The following is a 21,535-nucleotide window of genomic DNA, read 5'->3' as shown; positions in this document are numbered from 1 at the left end:
AGATTTCTTATCATAAGGTACAGACTATTATCCTTATTGTCCTATAACTAAATATATATATATAAACATTATCGTTGCAATATTCAGTATATGTCTTACAATAGTGAATTATTGAATTTAATTTTAAATGTTCTATTTCTGTCTGCCACAAGGAGGTAGAGAACGAAAGGTTTATTCAGGCACAGTAAAAGTGTGATTACATTGTACGTAAGAGCAGGCGTTCAAACGGCTGCTCTACAAGGGAGGTGAACGCTAGAAAAAGCCCAGCGAAAACATGTGCCGAAAGTATAACATCAAGCATTGTGACTTACTCTATGTTGCCAGACATCAATCATGAACATCAGAGTTGGAGACTCTATATTAAAATAACTTTATATTAATACATTTTTTGATTAGTTGTTCCTCATTTGCGTACAGAAATAAATGCTAATATTTGTTGGTTTTTTTCTTCAGTAATTATTTTCTTATTAACTGGGAAGGCACGTGACTTTGTGACTGCATTACATAGCCACTCATGATTGTTATGAACGGAAAGTAAGAACTCCCTCGTGGGTATATGGTTAGCATATGCGTCTTTGGTACAGGAAGTCGATGTTCGAATCCCACATTAAGCTATAGGTTCACATCTCATATAGCCTCGTTGCTGAAAGGAACTTGAAATAAACCAACCAATCACTGAAAAGTAGTTGAATTACATATTTAAAATTTACTGTCTTTTGCTATAATTCTCCTCAAGGAATAGGCTGTTTCTAAAAATTACAAATAATTTTCCACATATTTTGCTGATATTTCTGCCTTCTTAATATTTTCTTATTCCAATTTGTTTGTATGTCAATAGCTGTGTTAGTCAAAATGAAGATCTTATTTGTCAATCAATTTCTGCCTCTACAGCACAATTTTGGTGTCAATGTTTCTTGTTTTTCATGTTCTAAGCATCTCTCTTAGTGGAGAACATAGCAAATGTACGAAGGAACGTCAAGTAATAGAATAAAGAAGAATGGCCGAAGAAGATGGAAGAAACTCCGAGAAGTGACCTGACCTCAAGATCTTAGCGCCCAATTCGTTCTTTTGTGATGGAAAAGTGGGTTTCAGCCTTTTGATCAAGCGAAAGTCTTCTTGGACGCTTTGGCCATAAAACACAGAACGGGTTGATAGCAATTACCATTAGAAACGGTCGTAAAGTACAGGCAAAGCCTTCGAGATTTTCTTGCTTAGCTCTTTTGACGCATGATCATCGACATGTACAAAAGAAGTGCAAGGCGTATTTTTTACATTACCAATGACACAAAACACAGCAACAACAAAGCTTTGAAATGACTTACGTACAGCAATAGTTGCACTTAAGTGGAAATTATGTCCTTTTTTTATTTATCTTCTTAGTTAATTCTTTTGTAAATCTCTTTCTCTTTATTTTTTTATTTATTTTTTTTAGTGTCTGGAAAAGTTTTATTTCAATGTGCTGTGACTTCAATTTATTCCTCCCAAGAATCAAACACATTTCTGTCTTGAGTGAGAAGGACAATACACGCTAGCAACGAACAAAGGGGAAGAAAATGCTCGAAGACTTAAAGAGTAGAAAATCAAATGCTTTTTTTTTTCTCTGGTGCAGTTAAATTTTAAGTGAATCAATAGTGCATCCTTTTAAAACATTTTTCTTTTTTTATTTTTCTTTTGTTGAAATTTTTAAGATTTTCTTTTTGTTGTTAGCTCAGAGAGATGTCTCTTAGTAAACATGAACTCCGGGAAAGGTTTTTCAATTGTTTTACGTTTTAGAACTGTTTTGTTCTTAAGAGTCTTCATCCCGGCGAAATTAAAATACCGCTAATTTTACAGTAATTATGTGATATCTTCAAATAGATAAAAGATAATCGAAATGTGGAACAAGAGCGCCCTAGACAATATTATTTTACATGAGAAACCGTTATCACGACTCACTTATCTGCTTTCGATTTCGAGCCATTTTGAAAATCGGCATTTATTTTCGCGTTTCTAAACAGCTGAAAACGGAAAGCCACTAGATGACTTGTGATAACGGTACCTCATGCAAAATAATATTGTCTAGGGCGCTCTTGTTTCATATTTCAATTATCTTTTATCTATTTGAAGATATCACATAATTACTGTAAAATTAGCGGTACTTTAATTTCGCCGGGATGAAGACTTAACATGTTGCTGCGTGAGTGGTCTATTGTGTACAGCTACGATGAAATTAATTGACGTATCTCTTTAATATGACGTTTCTTTCTTTCTTTTTTTTTTTTAATATCTGCGTTTTCTCTATATAATCGAAATTTTGGAAGGTTTCCACAGCAAAAGAAAAAAAAGGTTAATGACTCACAAATTTTTAATATTTGTGTTCAATATTATTTTAAAATAAAGAAATTAGAAGCAAAAAAAAAAAAAAAAAATAGTGGCCGAAATTACGAAAATTACCAACTCTATTGAAAAGGCCATTTTTCTAAACCGACAGGGAATTCTGTAGTTCAACGACCAACTGAGACCTCTACGTCATTAACAGTGAGAACAATATGGATTCATATGCACAAACACAACATTTGATCAAATATTTCTAACATTTCTTATATCTGCAGACTCCATATAAATGAAGCATAAAGTGAAAATTATCTATCAAAAGAGACGACCTGGAACATGATCATAAATGAAACTCATGTCTTGTATCACATAACGGTAACGCACATACTACCTATAATAGATCTGATTGGGTGTGTGAAGAAGAAAAATAAAACATAAGCGACTAAAATAACTCCAGTTACAGTTATCGCCCTTTCGGAAGATTTATAAAGGAAGTCCCAGCCGTAGAGGCTTGTGGACTATTTCACTAAATTTGTTTTAAATCAAATTTGAAGTATGCACTAAAATGGCACGTGTCAAAATGGCCGATTCTGCCTGTTTGAAATATAATTGTTTATCACACTGTTAATGTAATAATAAATGATAAGCGGCACATGACTATATTAAAATTGAAAAACAGTGTATTAAGATTGTCATAAATAGTAAAATTGTCAAAAGTAATGAATTGTAAGTAATAAAAATTGAATAAAAATTAAGAGCAAAGCTCCCCAATACTTAGTATTTACAGCGCCATCTCTTATCCATAAAATAACTTTCAGATCGGTTGTATTTAAAAATAGTTTTTTTTTATTCAAAAGAATATCTCAATGTTAAAAGATAAAAAAAAGTAATAAAGAGCTTGTGAGATAAAAAATATCTTCTATTTTGCTGGAAAGTGTAAACCAGGCTTTTCTCTAACAATACTTTGTTTTGAGTAATAGTAACATCCGAAGACACGCAAGCAATAAGAATAAGAAACGATCTTTATTTCCGGAAAGAAATACTAAAAATGAAAGAAAACAAAATATTTGTTAGAATAAAATGTAAGGAGGAGAATCCATAAACTTTCCTTATAGGTGTTCAGGGAAACATTGCTGAGGTTCATATTATGACGTTACATTGGCAATGCTCATAAAGCCAGTCCATTATGCAACCATTTGATCAGTCCTCAGTGGATTTAACGTCAGTTAATTTTAGTCATATATTCTGGAGAAAATGCAATTCGTACGAGATAGGCAGACAAACGTTAATCTTTGATTTTATTTCTTTGATTGTCACGATTCAGAAACATTATTGCAAGTTGTGAAAACTCGTTTCTACAATCCTTTTTCAACACACGAGGTCATCTATATCTGAATTTAAGAGATCATACTATCGAAACTGTGCGTAGAAATCTTTAATATTTTTAGGCCGCAGTGGCTCAGTGGTAGAGCTTTCACCTCTGGTGCATGAGGTCTCTGGTTCGATCCAAGCTCGCACCAAGTGAACAAACACCGTGTGCGTGGGTTTTCTCGGAGTTTTCCCGTTTCGTCTCACTTTCTTCATTCCATCATTTCATTCATTGCTCATCATCAACGTCTCCTTTAGCCTAGCTGGCATAACTACGTGATGTAAAACTCAAAGATTTTATTTTTTTTTCTTTAATACTTTTGACTTGAAATGGAGGTTTTGATTTACAAACATAATTTCCATTTGTTTGCTTTAAATCCATCTACAAATAAGAATCCAACGGTTTGAAAGAACGACGGATGTTAAGTTTTCTTTTTATAACATGACTGTACATATAACTAGTGGTCGGCGTTCTCGCTCTGCTAAAGTTCGTCCGAACCTTAAAACCTCTTCTCTCCACTCTATGAAAATATCAGACTCTATTATAAATTAAGAAATGCGGCAAAATATTAGTCTTTTCCCCTCTTTTTATTTATTTTTCTTTTATTTTTCTTCTGTGGTTTTCGTGTGGGTACTAAGTATCTCCACAAAAAAATTCTGGACGGGTGCTCGAAGACTGGAACACACCCAGGGTCCGCCCCCTGGTTCATAATATTCGTGTGATTTTTTTTATTTAATCTGTTTTTATTAATCATTGATATTGCACTCAAAAGAATAAGGTCCTCTCTGTTACTCACGTTGGGTCCGCATTGACCTATTATTTAATTAATTCCAGTGCCGTATACTAGTTTGATGACTTGGGCTAGCACTACATTATTACTATTATTATTATTATTATTATTATTTTATTATTATTATTGGAGTTTAGTTTTCTCATTATTATACAGTCTTCAATATATATATATATATATATATATATATATATATATATATATATATATATATATAAACACTATCCTTTTATCAAGTAGATAAATATGACTCTCTCTTCACTAGTAACACTTATCTTATTAGTATTACGGAAAAACGATCGTATATTTCTACCTTCATTTGTTGTACGAAGTATCCCTATATTTCACATTGGATAGGTGGTAACCCTACTCACCAGAGTAAATGGAAGCTGTCCGAGTAATAAAGAACGATGAAATAGGCGATTAAGCAACGAAGGAGCTTATGTCTCTAAGAGCCTTGGCAACGAAACGCAAATAACGAAACAAGTATTTATAACAGCTATGCCAACTATCGCGAAAATACTATAAAACAACAACAACAACAACAACAAAAATTCGTTGCATTGACGCAAACCACTATGGAAGGAGGTTCAAGATGTCCGAGACGATTTTCAGAGACACCCAAAATGTCTTTTCATTACTCGTATAATATCCTTTACCCTTCGATCACGTCCAAGAAACCGATTTCTCTAGAGGCAACTGCTGTTACCTGGCATTCCGTTCGTACGCTGTGGGTGGAGGTGGAGTGAAAAAGAATGCGCTGAAACGATTCATGCTGTAGTAGCTGGAGAGTGGTTTCTGCTGCGTTGTCATAACAAAGTCCTCTTATGTTCGCGAGATAGACAGCGTGCAAAGGAGTTAGTGGATCTTCCTAAATACATACAGTCCTTAAAAACTTTTATCATTGAAAGAAGATACTAAAATATAAATATAAATTAGTATATATTATAATAACTTTATTTTGTTATATTCTAGGGCTGCCGCCGTTAATCTCGGAATACACAAAATACGTCACTGATTAATTTTGATATTTCGACAAAAAATGAAGTGAATAACTACTCATATAAATTTTTATAGAGTGTCCCGGTTTATTATTCTAGAAATATGGGAGTTCTGCTCCTAGCTAATAACAGTAGTATTCAAGAACTAAAAAAAAAAAAAAAAAAAAAAAAAACTTTCGAACAAAACATGGCTTCCCGGCGAGTAGAGTAAGGACGGTGACGAAAAGCATGCTGTGATTAGAGTAACCAAGAAGACAGGAATAGCAATTAGGTGTACAATTAAAGTTGCAGACTTGAAGGATACAAGTACGCGATACAAATCTAGACGAATCGATGCTGTGACATGAAAACCAACTACTCCAGACATAATCGAGGGATTCTAAGTAAGGAGCTGATATTCATCTATTATTGATATGGTTTTCACTGACACTATACACATAGATTTCTGACCTCAATGCATCCAGGATCTATACTCACACCAGCAAAACACTTGCGCTGTCCTTCACAGCAGTCGTTCTTCTTTCACTCAACACGCATAGATATACAGTGATAACTTTTCAGTGCAAAATGAACGCCATTATAAATAAACTTCTGAAACAGCAGCCTCCTACTCCCCTGATAAACAATAAACATCATGGGATATCGTAAACAACATAATACACCGGACTCTTAATTAATTCAAACTTGGGTAATTCGAACAAAGGTACATATCCTTTAAAAGCTGTATTGAAGTAAATGGTAAAAATTAAATATAAACCGAACTTCTTAACACTCTATTTGGCTTATTCGAAGTAATGCAGTAATAAATAATGAATATATCAAAATATTTCAGATATCATAAATTTGAGTGCATTTACATAAGTCAAAGTCTTCTGAAAGACTTCCAAAGCTGTTACAGCTATATAAACAAACACAAGCCAGTACGCTACATCCAGATAAAAAAGTACTTATGTTGATACCTATCGGGTAGAAAATAAAGTGCAAATAGGGGGAAATTAATTAATGACCACAGAGCTCTTTTCCAAATACCACTTAATGATAATGTAATATTTTAAAATGGCATTTGATTGGTATATTGGTACAGAACAACATACTATGGGCATTACGTCTCACCCACAATATCATAATATCATAAAAAGTTTAAAATTGAGAAAAATTGACTGAAGTGGTATTTGAAAAGGAGCTCTTGCAAGTTTTGTTGTTCTAAATAATTTGTTTTCTCTCTCTTTTTTAGGGTAATATAAAGAAAAACATTTGCAAAATTTAGTGGTGTAACATGGAAAAGTGGAAAATACAAGACAGAGCAGCAATAGTGCCATTTTATTTCGCTAGCAGTTACTCGGTTATCACTACTCAAAGGTTTAGCGTCAGGTTTGGAGTGTGTGCAGCTGTTTCTCGGAAATTAAAGTCTGCGATATGTTGAATCACATATAAAGAGAGGTACAGTAGTGGATGCTAAATGTATGAGTAGGCGTAGATCGGTCCGCAAGAGACTGTTGACACTGTTGACTGAAGAGACTGTTGACAGGAAAAGCGATAACTTTTCACATGAGAGAAAATGGTGTTACTATAACCGTGAATGGCAAACGTCACAAACAAATGCTTAGAGATTTCTTTTATTCATGAGTTACAACGTCCGAACCCCAATGTTAGAGAGATGTTCTCACAGCAAAACGGCGCAACAAGTCACACAGGTTTTGAAACAAGATAATTGCTGCAACAGACATGTCCTAATCAAGATGTCTCTCTTTGGTGATACTGAATGGCCTCCAAGTTCCCCAGACTTAACTGCTTCAGAGTTTTTTTTTTATGGGGCTATTTGCAGTCTAAAGTGTATGTCAATAAACCAAACAACGTAAAGGATCTGAAAACTGCCAAAAGAAATCAAATTCACTTAATAACAAATTAAACTCTTGCAAAATTTATGGGTGACCTGTTAGTTCGTTGTCAGAAATGCATACGATTCAAGAAAGGATACCTAAAATCTTTAATTTTCAAATTATCGGCAATGTTTGTTAATGTCTTGTATTTTCATGTGTCATACTACTCAGTGATTCTTTCAGAAACAATATTCCGGGGGAGCACATTTAGTATTCCGGGGGGACTACTGATACTATTCTATTTATTATTATAATTATTCTATAGACGTATTATTTTGGTCTGCTCCGAGGGTCTCTCAGAGCTCCGAGGGGACAGTGCCCCCCAAAAAAAGAGGTCTGGAAGAAACACTGATACTACTTACTACTTCAATTTTGTAGCTGAAAGTTTCATACGAATTAAATTGTACCAAATATAAATGTGGTCATTAATTAATTGCCGCCCTGTATTTAATTAGGTAGAAATTAAAATGAAAATATTTAATCTGATACAAAATAGACATGTTAATATTTAACCAGACGGAAAATAGATTTAATAAAACTTACCAGATAGAAAATAGGAGTGTTGATACCAAAGGAGCTGAGTCCCGTAGATACCAATAGAATTCGAACAGTCTTGCTCTTGAGCGTGGAGAAATCAAAGAACGGTGGTTTATCGTCCACCTTGTTCTTATCTTTGATCTTTCTCTTCTGGTTCTTGAGGTGGAGGATTGCTCGGCGTTGAGGATGGTAGAGGGACGCCGAGCGATAGAACGTCCCCAAGATAAAAGTTAAAAACACCACGCCAGTCACAGCCTGAAGACCCAAACGCCAACCAATGGAGCTGAAATCACAAATTCAACAAGTTAACGTTTGTTCCCAATAGTTATTTATTTATTCACAAAGTTTCACACAGCACTAGGCTAATTAGCTGAAACCATATAACATATCAATGAACAATGAACAATAGGACGCCGATTTCTCTGTAAATTTGGGGGAGGGGGAATTCAGATACAGGAGGCATATATGAGGATTTTAAGACAAATGATGCATTCAAATTATGTTAAATATTGTATATTCATAAATACAATGTAGGGCCCACATGAGCTTTTTTTTTGGGGGGGGGGGCTCCCCAGGCCCCCTGGAATCGGCGCCCTTATGAACAATATATGAACAATATGAAGCTGAAGTACATATCTATTCGAAAAAAATTGAGAAATAACAATTTTAGAAACATTGTAATTGTCAAATGTATTAAAATGGTGAATATATATATAAATATTTGACTGGGTAGAATGAAGAAAATGAGACAAACAGTAAAAGCACTGAGCACTCTTTCAAAGGTTGAGAGCTAAACAAGGGCGGCTGTGTAATGTAGTCACAAGGTCACGTGCCTTTCCAATGAACACGAATAATAATACTTGTAATTAATAAAAATAATTAAGGACATTATTCTTGTGTAGGAATGAGAAACAACCGAATAAAAATTTGACAGTTTACCCTTTCATCAAAATGTAGGTAGGCAAACTTGAAATTTAAGTGAAACAACTAAAAACTTAAACACGGTGGCTCAGTGGTAGAGTGCCCATCTCTAGTGCGATACAGAACGTGTGGGCTCTGAGTTTGTTGTGGACAACACCATGACGTTGGTTTCTTGAAGTTTTCCCTTTTCTTCCACGTTATCATTCCACGAATTCTCCTTAAAATAATTTATTTTCATTAATCATGTGTCTCCTTCAGACTAAAGGCATATAATAGTGGGATGTTAGATTAAGGATTCATTCATTCATTCAGAAATGTCATAACCCTATAAATTCACAAGTAGTGTGTGCGTAAAGAGTATTGTTATTACCGTTAGGAAAAAGACAAATAACAATAGTTAGAATCTGCTACTTAACATTGTATTGTGCTACATATGCAGAATGTAAGTAAATAATTTTTTTTCCAGCAAAATAAAAAGTTCCAATTATTACCAGCAACGAACGACATAACTGTTTAGCCACCACAAAAAATTTTGTTCTTTCCGCTTTTCTAGAAAATTACACAAGAGAATTTAGCCTCAAGTATGCTTTTCTGTTCAGCGTGATTTCATCTATCGACAGATTTATGTATAAAGCAGGAATTCAAATGATAATTTTAGGTTACCGATAATTTTAACAGAATTAATGATAATTTAAGGCTATTTAATTATATTATGTATTGTCATTTTGTACGTTTGGCAAACATTGTTAGGGTCATCAAGTCTAGAAAGGTAGGTCATGTAGCCAGAATGGAAGAAAGTAGGAACGCTTTCAAAGTCTTAAGAGTCTTCATCCCGGCGAAATTAAAATACCGCTAATTTTACATTAATTATGTGATATCTTCAAATAGATAAAAGATAATCGAAATGTGGAACAAGAGCGCCCTAGACAATATCATTTTACATGAGAAACCGTTATCACGACTCACTTATCTGCTTTCGATTTCGAGCCATTTTGAAAATCGGCATTTATTTTCGCGTTTGTAAACAGCTGAAAACATAAAGCCACTAGGTAACTTGTGATAACGGTACCTCACGCAAAATGATATTGTCTAGAGCGCTCTTGTTCCACATTTCAATTATCTTTTATTTATTTGAAGATATCACATAATTACTGTAAAATTAGCGGTATTTTAATTTCGCCGGGATGAAGAGACTTAACTGGAAGACCAATCGGAAAACGTCCATTACGAAGACCTAGGCGCAGATAGGAGGGCAATATTAAGATGGGCCTTGCAGAAATAGGAATACAAAATAGAAACTGGATCTAATTGCCTAAGGACAGAAGTCAATGGAAGGCTTTTGTGAACGCGGCATTGATCCTCCGGGTTCCATAAACCATACATTTAGTTTCATATTGCCATCTTGTAGTGTCTTAATAAAGAGCTTAATGCACGTATATTTCAATATCACTTCAACAAGTGGCACGGTTCTCACATACTTAAATTTTTAGGTTTAGAAAAATATTAGTTTTTCTCGAAAACTACGCATCAGGTTTTACATTTACACATCTCATTTTTATCAGCTCAGTAAGATCTAATGATTGGTACATGTTTTTATTGAGATAAAGAAAATGATAAATAAGAGTGTAAACGCTCGTTCGTATCGATCTATCGAATGGTATAAAAGACATCGATTGATACAGATTTTTGTTGGGACAAAGAAAACTATAGGCGTGAGTGTAAAAGCTCGTGTCTATCGATTTATCGATTGCTATAAAAGATCTATGGTTTAGCATAAGCTTTTATTGAGATAAAGAAAGTGATATGCATGAGTGTAAAAGCTCGTATGTACCGATCTATCGATTGGTATAAAAGATCTATGGATTGGCATGGGTTTTTATTGAGATAAAAATGATACGCCTGAGTGTGAAAGCTCTTGCGTATCGATCTGTCGATTGATATAAAAGATCTATTCTTGGTATAGATTTTTATTGAGATAAAGGAAATGATAAGTGCGAATGTAAAAATTCGTGCCTATCGATCTATCGATTGGTATAGGTTTTTTTAATTGAGATAAAGAAAATGATAAATGAGAGTATAAAAGCTCGCTCGTATCGATCTATCGATCGGTATAAAAGACTACCGATTGGTATAGGTTTCATCTTTGGACATTTTCTTTCTTTTTTTTCGTTAAATCCTAATAATATTGTAAGTTTTTTCTTCCTGTTACAAGTAGGAATTCTGATGCATTTGAAAATTATTCTTGTGGAAGATGGCTGCTTCGTTCCATTTGAAGAAATTGAGATTTCCTCCTCCCTCTTTCGTTTTCCTATCCGTAGGATTAACTGCATCGTTGACCTATCAGCCAGGGAAGGGTCTCTCTTCCTCCCATATCGTTTTCAAAATTGACAATTTTATGAACACTTTAGTACACAAGAGACTGGCGTGCAATTTGTTTTCCTTTGTGGATATCTTACGTTTGCCAGTATCTATATTCACTTACCTTCCAGACAGGAACGCCAGCAGTAGTTTTTGAAGAGGAAGAAGGCAAAATACCGAAACACAAAGGCAGTTGCAATTTCACATATAGACCTATATACTTTCGTGCACGTGTACACATGATAGTTAATATACGCCTGACTTTCTTAATTATAGTTAAGTATTTAGTACATATGCATTAAGTACATAGTATTTAATACAGGGTTGCTATAAAGTCCTTGCTATAAAACAAATGCTTATAACTTTTTTCTGAAATAATAATATTGCAGTGAAAAAAAAAACGTTAAAATCTTTATTGAGACTTACATTTTGTATTATCATGCATAGATACACCGCCGGCATCATTGTCACACCTCTAGTTGGGATCCGTTGACATCCATACATTCCTGCAACCTTCGGAGTAATCCGTGAATGTTATTCCGCCTGGCGTCGTCAGAAATGTCATGGATTACTTCACTAATCTTAGCCTTCAGGTTCTGCAAGTTGTTTAGTTTTCCGTATACAACTGTGTCTTAACGTGATCAAGTATCCAAAAATACAGGGTGCCAGATCGGGTGACCTGGGGGGCCAAGGGGTGAGTCCTCTAAGCCCAACCCACCTGCCAGATAACTGATGGTGAAGGTAGTTTCTGGCGACTTGTGCAAAATCTGTGTGTGTGGGTGAGGCTCCGTCTTGCTGATAGCGGATGCGATCCTTGATTCCCAATCTAACCATTCAGATATCAGGAAATTTCTATTAATTTGAAGATATGTCTCTCCTGTCACAGTGTTTTCTTCGAAGAAAAACGGGCTTATATGTTGGTTCATAGATACGGCACACCACACATTAATTTTCGGACTGTCTCTTTCATGTGATTCATATTCATGAGGGTTTGCAGTTCCTCATACAAGACCGTTGTACCTGTTTACCACTTGGACCTACAAAATCCTCTCCCCCCATAGAGTCATATCTCCATTCATATTCAGTACAGGCTAATGGTATGCTCAGTACTATTTTTCCCCCTCCGTGTATTAAGAGTTCTACCCAAAGATAGTATTCTGAAATTGCTAATACCACTGTCTCTGGCAACTCTTCAACTTTCATCCAGTCGTAAAAACATTTGAATAAAGAAATAGTAGACTCTAGGTCACGAAGTACAGAAATGATGACATTGAATATTATTTCAGTCCTATTATACAGTAATTATTAAAATAATGTTTTCGTATTATTAGGTACCTCAATCTTGTTCAAAGTAAAATAATAATAATTGTTGAATGGTATAATGGTTAAATTAGCAGCACTGTTTTTGAGATATTAATGGCAACTAAGGAAATCATTTGGTAACTATATTATTTCATTATGCCTCTCAGATAGGAAGCAAGGAAGAAGTTACAAAGTTTTTGGTTAGAGGTAGACCAGAGGTTAATGGAAGTACCTGAGAACAAAAGTTTTAATTCTTGAAGGCGACCTAAATGTACATATAGAAAAAAGCAAAGGAGAGGAAGAAAGAGTGCTAGGGAAGTATGACCCGTTCGGGAGAGTAATGCTCCCGGAAGTACGTTTTTTTCGCGCGCTACTCTAACCAGCTGTTTTAAGTTGGCCACAAAATTTATATCAAGCGGGTGAAGGCGGAACAAAATGAGCCCTGCGGATCTTCTAACCCATTCCTCCTCCTCCTCTTCCTCCTCCTCCTCCTACTACTACCCTTCTCCTCTTCCTCCTACTATTACTATTTATCTGCAAAAAATAAGTAAATCACTTTTTTGAGTATTATTTTCATCTTATATTAATTAAAAGAAGTGTTAAAAAATAATAAAAAAATTTCCTATGTTCGGGTTTGAACCCACACCAAAAGCGATATTCGTTACTAGCACGCTTGGCCACAAGAACCGACAGCAGGAAGCGTTTGATTTCTGGTATTTGAATGTAACGTGGCAAGAAATGGATAACGCCAACCAACCAGAACTGTGTATTTCGTTACTACTTCCGGGAGCATTACTGTCCCGAACTAAACAGCGTGACAAACATCTTGGCATTTGAAGGCGGCGCTCCAAGTTCCATTTAAATGCTGCTAGCAAATGAGAGGCCTGCGGTATTGCCACGTTTATTTTGTGCATAATCACTTCAGTCTATTCCCTACCACCTGATCGCGCTGTAGTTTGTCTGCTTAGCCAAGACATAACCACACCCCTTTATCACTTGGCAACGTCGCGTCAGAGCTTGCGTTTTATTCGTTTAGCTGAAATGCCAAAACGTTTGTCACAGGCAATAGTCCTAGGGAAGTTGCGCTTTGCAAAAAAGAATGAAGGCAAAACGATAGTAGATCAAGCAATTGCATTCGATCTGCCTATATTAGGCTAACAGCTATTTGGAGAAGCAAGTGGCGGCGCTGTGAGCATTCTTATCGTGTGTAAACAACGCATGAAGGTAGTGCGGGTAATCGAAACCAAAAAATGGGTACCAAAATGAAGCAGCGAACGAATATGCTGTTCTGTTTTGAACTTGGAAAATCAGCGAATGAGACTCATGAAATGCTGACAACAGTTTACGAAGATCGTGTTGTCACCTAGAATTAAGTTTATGAGTGGTTTAAACGTTCCCGAAAGGAAGAGACACCTTGGAACACGACCCCAAACTCGCTGGCCTCCAATTGCACGCACCTCGGACAACGTACAGAAAGTGAAGTAACTTTCGGAGCAGGATCGTCGTGTGACAGTGCGTATGATAGAGGAGGAAGTGGGAATTGGTCATGAGACCTCATAGTAACCTGAGATTTCGGTAAACGCAAGCTTTGCTCCTGAGTCGTTCCCCACACTTTGATGCTGGAACAAATGCAACTTTCGCTTGACGCCTGTGGAAACCTCATTGACATAGGAGATCAAGACTCAATTTCCTGAAAACTATCGTCAAGAGCAACGAGACCTGGTGGCTAAGATACACCCTCAAGGCAAGGTGTATCTTCCTTCTATCCTTCATCTCTTCTTATAAAAGTTTCTATTCAGTTTTCGGACACTGAGTCACAAATACGTAATGTCTCTAATAATCCTCTCTCTATAAGTTGGACCTCCCGCCCAGAGCAGCGCGTAGATCTTGTAGTTGGATAGGAACCTCTTGCCCGATGCAACACAGAAGTGGGATAGTATCTCCTGTACAGTGCAGCACGGAATTGGTAAGGAACCTCTATATATATACCGCAACGGCTATAATACACATGTCTCACGGCAATAATATACATTTGTAACTGAACTGCAAAACATCTAACGGTTAATTCACACATAGTGTGCCGTTTCCATGCTTTGCCCCATTCGTGCCTTGGTCCACAAGGTTTTCTTTTAGTCTTTGACACTGAAAATTCATTTAGTTGTCTTTTTTAAATTCACGCATGATGTGCCGTTCCGTTCCTATGCCGCCTTGAAGAGAAACCAGCCCGATCGTGGCTTGTGGGCCGCGATCCTTCAGCTTTATTCGGAGCAGACGAAGCGACACGAAGTTGACCAGAAACCAAGGAAAATAGTGTAGATAGCAGTAGCGGCACGGCATGGTATGTGTGAATGGTTTTGGTACGGGCGTCGTTAGCGGGGTGTCAGGGGGACGCGTTCCCCAGATTTTAGTCAAATATATTTTAAGAAACTATACTACTTTGTGTATACAACTTTTTCCGGAAAGATTATTTTGATTTTGATTTATCCGACCCCCCACCCCCTCCGATTTAAAAAGCTAACGATGCCAGTGCTTCCGGCCGTGTGGCACGAACGGAGTATAGCATGGGAATGCCAGACACGAAACACTTTGTATGAATTAAGCTTAAGACCAACATTTTAAGGAACGACATTCCGGCTCGTTCCGGTCCAAGGAAATCACTAAACAGCATCAGAATGCACCTACACCCATTTAATATACTTAGAACCAGTGATGATTTCAGATGACTTCCCCCGGAGCGGAATTGCAATTGACAGGTGATTAAATTAGTACTGCAAAAATACTGGTATCTCTTGTTGTGCACGTTCGTTCGGAGATCTGTCCCGCGAGGATTTCGTAGCTCTGGCGGGAAATTCTGCCGTGGACCACCCCCTGCAATCATTAGTGGATAGAACAGTTGCTTGACTTACAAAAACTCTGCATTTTTCTACGAATATTCTACAGTTAAACAACAATATATACAACTCCTTCGTGGCTCAACGGTTAGCGTATGCGCCCCTTTGGTGTGGGAGACCGGGTTCGATTCCAGGCGGGAGCTCTTCCACGTTAATCAGTAGATCCCGTCTTATATAGCCTCACTGCTGAAAGGTCGTTAAAATCAAAATCAACTCAACTCAACAGAATATGTAGATGATACAGCACGTGAGTACACAATAAAAAAGGACAAGGCTATATATCTATCTATATTTCCACACAAATAAAAACATCTGTTTGAGAACACATCATACAAGAGCACAGAGTTTTTCTTCTTCCTCCGTTTTCATCTTTTTTTCTTTTCTTTTTTTCTTTTTTTAAACACAGATTCTCACTTACTGAGGTTCCAAATCAGTTTTCCAGTCAAATCACGTTTCTGAATCGATAAAATCTCTGTGCTTTGGAATTGAATGAGGGGAGGAGGCGTGTATTTAGGTGAACACATTCTAGTGGAATGCCTTCTTTCTATATATCTAAAATGTGTTGAGGAGGTGTGGAAGTCTTAAGGGAATTACAAGATATTCTCACCTTATAAAACGTTTCACCCTTCATATTCCCAGAAGCTTTATTCACGCAAGTATTATCAAGTAACATGGGAAGATTTTTTTTCCTTTTTTAAAAAGAGAGAAAAGTAAAAATAACCTTTGTTAACATATCACTATGATTTATTCACGTTAAGCACCAACCAGGGTCGTCTTAACGTAACGACGAATCCAAGGTTCCGTTGTCTTATTACCTTTATTTAATAGAGAAATAAAATCAAATATTAGTGTTCAACAAGGGATCGGATAAAATATTAGGTACAGCTCACAGATGACGAGAAGAAACCTAGCAGAAGTAGTGTGACGTAGGTATGGGCTCGCCCACTTTTCGCACGGGGGTTTCAAATGACACCACGGAATAGCACACAGATAACTACCCGTAGTAGTAGACGACATCTAAGTATAGACCGCACCTCAAAAACCGAAAGTGGACTTGACCGTGTCGTTGACCTTTCCCCGCTTCCCCTGTTTTAGGGTTCTTCTCGTCATCTGTGAGCTGTACGTAGCTCCAATATTGCTTGATACGAATAGAACCGACTCTACCGTATGTATAACATGTGCATTTGCTCAGGGTGGCGAGTTTCGAGGGCAAAATCTATCATAACTATATTATTTAAAATAAATAATTATTGTTGGAAGCAGATGATGATGGTAGTTAAATTTACTAAGCTGATCTTGTATTTGAATACTACATTCATAAATCATGTTTAAATCGCCTAATTTTAAAGTCACACGGGCAGTGTTAAAGCAAATGGTCAAACAAATACCAGCATGAATTGCTTGATGGTTGTCAAATACAAGAACTCAAGTCTCGAACAGTAGCAAACACTTGTTCCATTTAGTTAGTTATTACTAGGGCCCGGAAGTAGAAGAAAAATCATCTTTTTTACCAGTGCCCGAAGACGAGACTTAACATAATATATGTTCATTTTGGGTCATTGTAGGCCAGAAAAGGTGGATTTCATTTGTCCTTTTTTTTGCCTTTTTCGGCGTTTTTTTTATTAGTCTTTTTTAAAGCTTTTCATCGGTCGCAACGTCTTTTTTGCACTTCATCTTTCGACAATAAATTTACTTGTCACTATGGGAGAGGAAGTAAATAGCGATCAGCCCACTTTGCCCTCTTGTGTGACCCGAGAAGTCAAACTAGTGCTGCCATCTGCCTCTTGTAGCAAGGTTTTCTTGTGTATTGTCGAGGAAGTTGTCAGAGAAGACTGAAGTCTACAGCGTGCTGAAACTTGTTTTTGTTGATTTTCTTATATGGATCTGCATATTTCAACTCACGATACGTACAATCTTAAATTGTAAGGTCTTGAAGTTACTAAGATTCATAAAAAGTTATATTTTCGTCTAGTGCACGACACATACAGGTAGTTATATTTCAAATAAACTACGTTTTACATTATAACCAGCTCAATTTTCAAAATGGCGCAATGTTGGGAATGTCGATCAACGTGATCGATTTACCAACATGGTGATCGCCATTCCAAACAAAGATTTGAAATACTTCTCCAGTCAAAAATTATAAAAGAGGCTAGACCTAAGATAAGTAATACGCCTACTTGAGTCAAACACTGAAACTTTGGTATCGGTGTAACCTTTGTGGATCGTGGGTGCATGCTGACTGTACTATTGTGGACTCACCACGTGGATATATCTATGACGTGTCTTTGAAAAAACCTGAATAAAACATTCAGTTGACGTTTCTCAGTCTTTCGAAGGCGCAGTTTAGCAAAAAAAAAAAAAAAAAAAAAAATGCCTGTGGAACTGTGTGTGTTTATTAAGCTTATACTGTGATCGCCATTACCAACATGTGATGGGAATGGCGACCAAAGTAGCAATTTGAGTTTTTTTCCATCGGGTTCCCGAAATGTAAGAATGATCCTCTTTTTATTTTACACACTTATTGTAGAAAGATTGGAGTACGTATTTACAAATTTGATTCAATATATTTTGCAAATGAAACTACGTAATAAACCCATTTTTCTTAGGTGATCGCCATTGCCCATCTCTCCCCTAACTCGAATCACCGCCACCTCTTAAACATCTTTTCTTTAGCAAAGAAAATTCCAATGATAAGACATTCTTTAACGACTGGACAGATAAGGTTAGATCTGCAACAATCACAAGTCAGATAAAGAGGTGTAACAATGTCGTTCAGCAAGGGGGGAGGTGAGGAAGTTTTCTTATTTTAGTTTGTACTTCAGTTTGTGGAAGAAGGACAGACCGTTAATCTACCAGAAGCTTGTATTTCTTGAGCATTATATTCACTAAACATGTAATTCTAATTAAATTGGGTCTTATTTTTACGTCCTTTTTTCCAGTTTTTATGTCCTTATTTTTTTAAAGATATTTTTAGATCTTTTTATAGGTCCCTTTTAGGCAATTTTTAGGTCTTCATCTTCCGAGTCCTAGTTATTACAGTTTTGATATGAAAATTAGTCTTGCCTTTGTCACAAACAAGTTCCTTATCATTGAAGGTCAAGAAACAAAGATAAAAGTGCTAGTTGCACTGGAATTACAAACTGATATGTTGAGATTGAAACTTGATATTTAATTCTATAAAAAGGATTACTATCTTTCCTCTGCACGTGTGTTTGTTTTATCTTTAACTATCATAATAGAATAACGATTAACGATATAACGATTATTTAAAGAAAAAAAAAGCAGACACAACGTGATTGTATTTGCAGTGTTTAGGCCTTTCTCAGTGCTCTTTTCCTTCCGTTCGTTGTTCACGATGGAGTAGGGTAGCATACTTAAAATCGTGGCTTTTGAGATTTATTCTTTCTGGAGAAAGGGGGCGGCAAATGTTGCCATCACATGGGGCGGCAAATTACCTAGGGTGAGCCTTAGGTACAAAGAATTTTACAAAAATATGTGAAAGAAGAACTTAGGATTACGTTTAAACTTTTGATTTAGTTTTGTCTTTCTTGTTTTCAAATTTTTGTTATAAAAGAAAAAAATCCGGTTAAACCAAGAATGTTATAAATAGAGGATCTGGCCATATGTATCTTCATCCTATTAAATCGATGAAGCCAAAAAAACAACCGAGCATCGGCACGTCTGATTGGCTACTCTCGTTTATACCATCGACTGATTGGCTACTTTCGTTTCCGCCATGATTGTTGGCTCAAGACATTGCGATCCTACTGGGAGGAGTGGGCAGAGTAGAGGTGGCGAAACTGTGACGTAGGGCTTCAAGATTTGCTGTAAGGGCAGATCCTCTATTTTATAACATCCTTGGGTTAAACAAAATTTGGTATTGAACCTAGCTTTATTCCGTTGCTAAGTTTGTGAATTACGCAGTCGAATTAAATTGGCCATTATTACTAATGTCTTCACTAAACGTTGATTTTCTAAAACGATATTTCTTTTAACTGCATGACATAATAGCTACTAAACGATCTAAATTTAGTTAATATTGAAAATTAGATATTACACAATATTAACTTTAATGGTGTAGTACATGCTATTCACCATTCCACGAGGTTAATATGTAGAAAATTTATTTTATAACTAGTTGAATATACTAATGCTTCACATGGGGGCTGTATTTGGAAGTCAACGCCTGTGGAAATATCACCATTGATCTCAGCGACCGCGAAAACTATGGATTTGATACTAATATCGATCATTTTTGATTACTTTTACATGTCTCGATATCTCCCCCCCCCCCGGTGACCCCCGGTCCGGAGCCGAATAGCGTGAATTTGGAAGTTAATGCGATCGGAGTTTCACCATTGACTTCAGCGACCGCGAAAACTATGACTTTGACACTAATATCGGTCATTTTCTACTACTTTTACAAATCCCGGTAAACACCCCCCTGGCTCGAATTTTAAAGAAAAGGTTAACTCTGGTCTGGAGCCTGGACCAAGGTATTCGTGACTAAAATTTGGTAACTCTCGGTCAATTTGTCTGGGTCCCAAGCCGGTTCCGATAAACGCCTCCCCTGAGACCCCCCTGGTTCGAAATTTGAAAAAAGGGTTTCGTCTTGATCTGGGGCCTGGGCCAAGATACCCCTGACCAAAATTTGGTAACTCAAGGTCCACTCGTCTGGTCCCCAGGCCGCACACAGACAGACAGACAGAGAGACAGACAAACACACAAAGAAACTCTTTATTTTATTTATATTAGAAGTGTTTTGGTTTGGGAAAAGCGTAGGTGGGAAAGAGTTATTATTATTATTTTTATTATTGAATATTACTAAATAAGATTAAAGCCTTTGTATTCTTACCGGGAATTCAAGGAAACGTCGATTCGGCCCTAAAGCCAAGCCAGCACCAGTTTGAGAACAATTACAGAAGAAACAGGCAAGCTTTAGTCACGCGCACACTCAGAAATGTTTACTGGGAGGGGTAAAAAGTATTAGGGGGGGCAATATGTCTATGCAATATTGAACCTGTCTTATTCTGCTCCCAAAAAGACGATAACTAATTGTTACTTATTGGCACCTATATATTTAGAAAAAAAATGGATGCAAGAAAAGAAAGAGTATAGATGACGTATAAAATCAAATCCTTAGCTTACATCAGTTATTTCTCTGTTAAATAAGTATATTAAATTATTAAAGAAGTCTATAAATGTTAGTAGAGTTACGAAATAGGGGGAGGGCGGACCCGGTGGACGCCCCTGTCTTTAACTTTAATATGACTCTATTAATAATAATAAAACAAAATATCTACAAGACGTTACCATAAACATACAGTAGATCCTCCTGTCTACAAGACGTAAACGGTGTATAAAACTTTCTCTTCCGATACAACTGAAACTACATTAATAGGGAATATAGGATCTATGAAAGACCTAACTGCGAGCTAACCAAGTTTGGCAACTCTGCACTAACTGTAACAGACACCGGTGTACAATAACGCTAGTTGGCTCAATAAACAGAGTGATGTCTCCGTTGGAGCAAGCTATATCTGGTAGGTTATTTGAAGGATATCACTGCTAGGCAATGCCGAGATCTATTAATAATCTCTGAGAACATAAAAATCACCGCCGTAACTTAGATTTTTTTCTGGGGGGGGGGTATGCATTAATACGCGTATTTGGGCCCCCCTATAAAAAATTATTTTTCTAATTCTTGGGCCTCTCTTTTTATCTTTCTCTTACTCTTTATGGGCCCTCTTGCACGGCAAGGTCTGCGGGGCATTTAGTTACCCCCTGGGCCCGTTCCATAAATGACAAATTAATTAAAGGGGCAAAATTGACAAATCTCAAAGCCATAAGAGTAAATATTATTTCTAGGGCCAATAATAGTAGACATTTTTTTAGTGAAATGGATTCACGACTCATTTTTGTTTTATTGGCCTTTTCGTTTGCTGTTTTGGTTATGTAATGTAGTGAACCTGTTTGATGCTTCATTTATAATTTCATGTTCGTATCGTATATGGAGTAAGAAAACTTTGTCTTAAAATGTAGGGCTCCCCTCGAACGGCGGGGAGTTTCCCTGGGAAGGCAGTTGGGCCCTGCCCCCCACAACTTACGGCCCTGATAATTATTCAACTTTCAATCGCATAACCCCTTACATCTCCTGCGTAGGGCCCTAT

At 36.6% G+C, this 21,535-nt stretch overlaps 1 protein-coding gene across 1 annotated transcript in view; it reads right to left on the bottom strand.

The window, feature by feature from the left end:
* LOC145664646 (monocarboxylate transporter 2-like) overlaps positions 1-21,535 on the bottom strand; it is a 204,534-nt gene that overhangs the window by 72,322 nt on the left and 110,677 nt on the right. The window contains exon 4 of the mRNA XM_081731484.1: positions 7,897-8,173. Coding sequence (XP_081587610.1) covers positions 7,897-8,173 — 277 coding nt within the window. The remainder of the gene's footprint in view (positions 1-7,896; positions 8,174-21,535) is intronic.

This window comes from Thermobia domestica, chromosome 1 (assembly GCF_964235325.1).
Source record: "Thermobia domestica chromosome 1, izTheDome1.hap1.1, whole genome shotgun sequence".
NCBI classification, from domain to species: Eukaryota; Metazoa; Arthropoda; class Insecta; order Zygentoma; family Lepismatidae; genus Thermobia; species Thermobia domestica.
The sequence above is the reverse complement of the archived record's forward strand: the minus strand, read 5'-3'. Positions and strand labels throughout refer to the sequence as shown.